We start from the raw sequence: 6,000 nt of genomic DNA on the forward strand, positions 1-6,000 counted from the left end.
AATTATTCTTGGAGCTAGGTTTAATTGAGCTGCATTTTAAAGAGGTGCAATTTCACAATTTGTGTATATTTTCTAAGTTCACTATTTTGTCATGTGTTGAGAAAAACACAGATTTTAAAATTACATGGTCTAATATTTACATTTAGCATAACTGCAACATTATTTTTTCTTTTTTTTTTTTTAAAGACTCGAAAGGACTTGAAATTCAAAGTTTCAGACTTGTGACTTGACTCGGACTTTTACACCAGTGACTTGAGACTCGACTCTGACTTGCCTGACATTACTTGAGACTTGACTTGAGACTTGAGGATAAAGACTTGAGACTTACTTGAGACTTGCAAAACAATGACTTGGTCCCACCTCTGCATTTTAGCACTGAACAATCAGTCAATCAATCAGGTGTCAAAACATGTTTGTCCCTATGTCTGGAGGACGAAAAGAGGTCCGGAGACCATAACACAACAAAAACATCTTATCTCCTCTCACTGCGTGCAGCTGTCACAAACTACTTGCTTCTGGCTGTGATCATTGCACACAGGGGTATTGCATTTCAAACAGCAATCAGTGGCTTTGCGATCTTTGTTTCTTGGACACAACTGGCACCTCTTCTTCTTCTGCTGGCCCTGTGTGCTTCTTTCCTGTGGCTGGATTGCAGCCGTTCTTTTTTCACTCCACACCTTCCCGTTGCATCAGTGATGTAGGTTGTGGACATCTCTGGACCTGGAAGCCTTCATGACTGGAAGAATGTCTGGCTTGTTCTGTCGCAAAGTTTCCACAATAGTCAGAACCTTCTCAAGGAGATGCTCTGCAAGATGGTGAAGAAGTTGTCAGTGGTGATGTTGTGGCCTGTGTGTCTGAATCCACTGCACAACTGACTGTCAGTGTTTTCCCCCAGATTCTTCTGGGTGTCATCCCCTGGTTGTCTGCCTTGGTACACAATCCCATCAATTGCATATGGGATGCGTGCATCACAAACCCAGAAGGTTTTTATGCCATACTTGGTGGGCTTACTCGGTTTACTGTAGAAGCTGGGTCATACCTCTGAAAGGCACAAGTTGTTCATCCACTGTGACACAATCACTGGGGATGAATTCCTACCTGCAGTTGATCAGGAACAGGTCCCATATGTAGCAGGAAGCTGCCATGTGGTCTGTTTCAGTCGGTTGGCTCTGGTCCTCTTGTCATCAAAGCGCAAGAAATGGCAAATATCTTCAAATTGACATAGTTTCCTTTTACAATGGGTTATGCAGAGGACTCCCAAAAACACATGGACGGTACAATGAAAAACAAGTTCATAAATGGAGATAATACTTACATACTGTATATGTTGCTGTGTAAAAATGATCTCGGTGGTGAGACTGCTGACATCAGAAGTGTAAGTGGGACGGTCGGAGTTGCTAAAAATGAAAAGCTCATAGAAGATTTCATAGGAACTGCTTGGGCTCATTTTTGACGCCACTTGTGGAAGAGTGGGGTAGTGATACAAGAACTGCAATTTTTAAAAAATAATGAAAAAGTAAATACAAATGCAAATGGCCTCATGTCCGAAACATGTTTTATGAAGAATACCTGGAATATGAATATATTACAACTTTTCATTTTAAAGATTTTGAAGAATCAAAACACGTGGGGTCAAAAACGACCCCGCGTGTGCATCTCAGGGTTAAATGTGCAAAACTGCACCAGGTAAAACTTTGCCTGGTTCTATATTGAAATTTCTCCTGCAGTTGTTACTTTTTTATTTATATTCTTAAAGAATTTAAAATTATTCTTTCAAAGGATGATTACAGGCTGCCTGAACGTTATGCAGAGATTTATTTCAGATCGGTTTGTCAGTTGCTTTTGTTCGTTATAGCATTTATTGTATAATGCAGTGGTTCCCAAACTTTTTTTGCTAGGCCCCCCTTTGTTTTATAAGAAAATCTCATGTTTGTGTGGGAGCCCCGTCAATAACGTGTCCATTATGCTAGCATTGTCCAAGCAGTCTTTTCTTTTTAGTCATACTTTGCCCCCCCCCCCCCCCCCCCCCCCCCCTTACAATGGCTCTGCACCCCCCACTTTGGGAACCGCTGGTCTAATGTATGAACCAATATTTCATGTCTGAAAATATTAAGATAGTAAAGCAGCTAGCTCGCTGTACTTTAAGTAGCACAAAGCGGGCATTGTTTCTTTTTTTTTTAGAACCTTACTGTCTAAAGCACCTATCAAGTAAAGGCAAGCAAGATAAACCCAAGATGTTTTGATGAATCAGCTTTTATTAGCCATTCAGTACATTGCTACATCTGTTATCTACCAATTGCATTAGCACACAAGCTAGAATTAGCTACCATCAGTGTAAGTGCTCTGCCCTGCTGGCCATCGTTTACATTCCTTTTTGCGCCTGGACTTTCTCTGTCAACTGTAAAGAAGTTGCTTCTCTTCACAGCTATTCTTCATTTTCACCCACAGCTGTGTGATTTTTTTTCTCTTTGCTGCATAAATTTGGCCTCATGTTATAACTGAAGCTCGCTTCAGGTAACACTTACCATTTAACGTTGTGTTTTATCCTTTTTTCAATATACATGTGCCCTGAAAACTATTATTTTTTACTAGAATTAAACACTCTATAAAAAATTAACAATTAGTAAACTAGGTGATCAACATGAATAATCTGCCAGTGTCATCTGAAACAAACAGAAATGCCAAACATTTGATGGTTCCAGCTTTTGAAAGACTTGTTCTTCCAGTCTGTTTTTCCAGTCTGTTTTTCCAGTCCTGTGTTTTACGGAACAAAATATCCAATAACCGGAAGGGCTGATGAGCTTCAGCTACTAAAAATAATCATTAGCTGAAGCTCTGCTGTCGAAAGCCTCCTTGAGAAAATGTGTTTGTGTGTCTAATAGATGGCGTTTTCCTCCTGTGGCATGCAATGCGAACACTGAGTGTCTTAATGGAGGAGTTTGTATTGGAGGTGACTCTGGGGGCAACTGTACCTGCAAGCCAGGATATGCTGGAGACAGGTAGGAGTACGACACTGCACACTCTCCTCTTCCACACCCTGTACTTTTAAAAGTACATCTGAACCACATCTAAGTAGAAAGGTCAGAAGGGCACATGTGAGCTGCTGCTCTGTCAGTCAGTATTGTGCTAAAACCTTGCTGATGTGTTTCAGGTGTGAGACAGAAATAGATGAGTGTGAGTCCAGCCCTTGTCTCAATGGTGCCACCTGTCTCGACAGACTCAACCACTTCCAGTGTGTGTGTGTGTCAGGATACACTGGCACGCTTTGCGATAGCAATGTAAGTGACACACAACTCCATTCACCAAAACTAGTTGTAAGTTAATGTGCTTAGTTCTGCTCAATGGGTTTGCAGTTTGAAATGCCTTTATTTGAGTCAGGTTTCCTTTAGCTACAAGAGAAAATGATTAAACCTCCAGAGCAGTGCTTGAAATTGTGCTTCAGTCTTTATCCACACTTCAAACTAAGCTGGTCTGTGCTGTTCTCTTGCAGAAAGAGGAACAAACAGAGCGAGTTCCATGGTTGGCAGTGGCCATTCCTTTGACCACTCTATGTGTCTTACTGGCCATCCTGGTGGTGTTTTTTCTCATCATGACAGCACGAAAGAAGCGTCAATCAGAGGGCACATACAGCCCCAGCTCACAGGAGGTAGCTGGGGCCAGACTGGAAATGGGCAGCGTCCTCAAAGTGCCCCCAGAAGAGAGGCTTATCTAAGGCTTGAAGCCTTTCCTCACAGACTTACATCCAAAGGATGCATATTAAGGGCGAGAGATCAAATAGTCCTCAGTGTTATCCTTTACACAAGGAAAGAGGTAACAAAATAATCAGTATCACATTTTCTCTCTAGAAAAACTTGTGACATTCACAACTTATAGGTGAAGACTTCAACGTGGATGCTGACAGAGGCAAACTCAGACTGTGCTGGTAGAAAGAGTTTGGTCATTCGATGTTTAGCTCTCGTTGGGCGTTGCTTTTCACACTAAATCTGTTTTTGCATAAATAAAAAGGAAAGACGAAAAAACTGCACCACAACAAGGGCTCGGGAGTCGAGCGAGAGCACCACGGAGCCCAACACGTGGAGCTGAACTCCAAAGTGCTCAGGTCCAGATCGAGTCTGAGCTTTTATGGGATGTGATCAGAAGCTAAAATGTCTGCTGCTCGTCCCAGTGACAGACCCCAGGTTTTAACTGAGAGAGCCAACGTTAGGTTTTCACGCTGTGGCTGATCCATGCATGTTGCGCACTACTTTGTTCCCCACTATTTGTGGTAGTTGTAGTTACACACTGAAGTTTTAGATTTTTCTGGAGCCAGACGTCATTTTTATATCCGTCATGTCTTTTGCCATATTGGGTTTTCCTTTCTTTCCTTCCACAGTGAAGCTTTTTTGTCTGAAAGAATGCATTTTGAATTAAATTACCTTGATGTTAAATTTCTAATTCAAGAATGCTGCCAGGGATTCCACTTGCCTAATATAAACGATGTCCCACTGGAAAAGAGCATTGTTAACGTTTTAAAATCAGTCAGGTTACGAGCGACTCAACTACAGTCAGGCGTTGGGTATTGGCTAAGTTGATATATATGCTCACCTTTTTATGCAACTTTTCCAATTTAAAAATAATGAAAACGCTATTAACTCATTCACTGCCAGCCATTGGCAGTGAATGAGTTAAACCCATTGACTCATTCACTGCCATTGACGGCTATAGACGTCAATGGCAGTGAATGAGTTAACAAACAAACAAACAAAAACTGCAATGCCAAAGGATTTGATCAGACTTCGTCGTAGTTTTTCAGAAAACAAAACCCAAACATAACTCTAACCCTCACCTTAGTTGTGTTGCTGGTGACCTGGTGGATGTTAAGAGGTTAAAGTACAATGCAGTATTACTCACGGAGCACATCTGGCTCGGGTTTGTGTGAATAAAACAGTACAGAAAGTTCCAACACGTAACATACCGACGCTACGTGACAAATCCTCGGCATGTTCAGAGGCATGAGAGCCGTTTGGAATGAATCTCTACATGTCAATGTGTTTTACATTCTGACCATGAATCACTTTAGAAAACACTGTCTGATAGGGTTAGGCTTAGAGCAGGAGTGGGCAATCTCAGTCCACGAGGGCCGGTGTCCTGCAGGTTTTAGATCTCACCCTGGGTCAACACACCTGAATCACATGATTAGTTCGTTACCAGGCCTCTGGAGAACTTCAGGACATGTTGAGGAGCTAATTTAGCCATTTAAACCAGCTGTGTTGGTTCGAGGACACATCTAAAACCTGCAGGGACACCGGCCCTCGTGGACTGAGATTGCCCACCCCTGGGTTAGATCCTCTGCTCTAAGCGTGTGTGAGCGCCGCGAGCGTCATTCTGTTGGATTCAAGAATCCGGAGCGTCTCATTTCACGCTACATTGAGACACCTCGGTCCGTGACAGATCGTCGGTCTGTTACGCGTTGGGAATGAGAATCTCTGGAAAGTTTGTGTGGTGGAAAATGCAATCAGAACTCTAAATGGAGCGTGTGGCGAGACGTCGCTGTGGCGAGACGTCGCTGTGGCGAGACGTCGCTGTGGCCTAAGTAGGAGAAAAAAAACTAACTGCTGTATTATATTGTCAATGTGCACTGTATGACTCCACACAGTCAACCACACCATTCTTTATTATTGAGTAATTATAATGTCATTGTTGTTTGCTGCAAAAGTTGAAACCACTGAATTTGTTTTTATGTTTGTTTATTTTGATGTATTTTTCGTGTCAGAGCGTTTTGTTGTAGAAATGTTACTGCTGTAGTCCGAGGAGGTCACACCTGTATTTGTGGACGTGAATACACAAAGGAAACACACACATACCATTATTACATGTTTATACCTTCCAGTGTTTATCCACTGTGGCCAACGACCAATCATTTCGCTTAATTTCAGCCTGTTGTTTTATATTGTTTCATAAATACTGATCAGACTGAATTTGACTTTGAGAGTAATGTAAAGAATTCCTCATTCAAGTTAA

General features: G+C 42.0%; 1 protein-coding gene across 1 annotated transcript in view; it reads left to right on the forward strand.

Annotated features, from left to right (window-relative positions):
• Window positions 1–4,632, forward strand: part of LOC309719382 (protein crumbs homolog 1-like) — a 30,266-nt gene extending 25,634 nt beyond the window's left edge. Inside the window, exons 11-13 of the mRNA XM_082555460.1 lie at window positions 2,883–2,999; window positions 3,152–3,278; window positions 3,491–4,632. Of these exons, the coding sequence (XP_082411586.1) occupies window positions 2,883–2,999; window positions 3,152–3,278; window positions 3,491–3,712 (466 nt within the window). The 3' untranslated portion in view covers window positions 3,713–4,632. The remainder of the gene's footprint in view (window positions 1–2,882; window positions 3,000–3,151; window positions 3,279–3,490) is intronic.
• The last annotated feature ends 1,368 nt before the right edge of the window (window positions 4,633–6,000 follow it).

Source organism: Aulonocara stuartgranti (assembly GCF_965226115.1).
Source record: "Aulonocara stuartgranti genome assembly, chromosome: 12".
NCBI lineage: Eukaryota > Metazoa > Chordata > Actinopteri > Cichliformes > Cichlidae > Aulonocara > Aulonocara stuartgranti.